At 53.5% G+C, this 361-nt stretch overlaps 1 protein-coding gene across 1 annotated transcript in view; it reads left to right on the top strand.

Moving 5' to 3' along the window:
* Nucleotides 1-361, top strand: part of EMH_0019440 (MGC53542 protein, related, related) — a gene marked incomplete at both ends in the record, with an annotated part of 9,839 nt that overhangs the window by 4,573 nt on the left and 4,905 nt on the right. Inside the window, one exon of the mRNA XM_013501361.1 lies at nt 54-73. Coding sequence (XP_013356815.1) covers nt 54-73 — 20 coding nt within the window. The remainder of the gene's footprint in view (nt 1-53; nt 74-361) is intronic.

Genomic DNA, 361 nt, shown 5'->3' with positions numbered 1-361 from the left:
GAGGAGACAGAAAAAGAATAGAAAAACAACAAATCGAGTTGAGGGCCTTACAGAGAAAATTACATAAAAAGCGGTTAGCATCTGCTGCTGCTGCTGCTGCTGCTGCTGCTGCTGTTGCTACTGCTGATGCTCTTGCTGCTGCTGCTGCCGTTGCTTTTGCTGCTGCTGCTACTACTGCTGCTCTTGCTGCCGCTGCTGCTGCTGCTGCTGCTGCTGCTGCTTATAAGGCTGCTGCTGGTGTTCATACGGAGGCGGTTGCTGCTGCTGGTGCATCGCTGGTCCTTGGATAGCTAAGCAGCAGCAGCAGCAGCAGCAGCAGCAGCAACGTTTCCGTTCCAGCAGCCGGTGAAGAACATTACCA

This window comes from Eimeria mitis, genomic scaffold (genome assembly GCF_000499745.2).
Source record: "Eimeria mitis Houghton genomic scaffold, Emh_scaff677, whole genome shotgun sequence".
Lineage (NCBI taxonomy): Eukaryota > Apicomplexa > Conoidasida > Eucoccidiorida > Eimeriidae > Eimeria > Eimeria mitis.
Note: the sequence above shows the minus strand (reverse complement) of the source record. Positions and strands in the feature narration are given on the sequence as shown.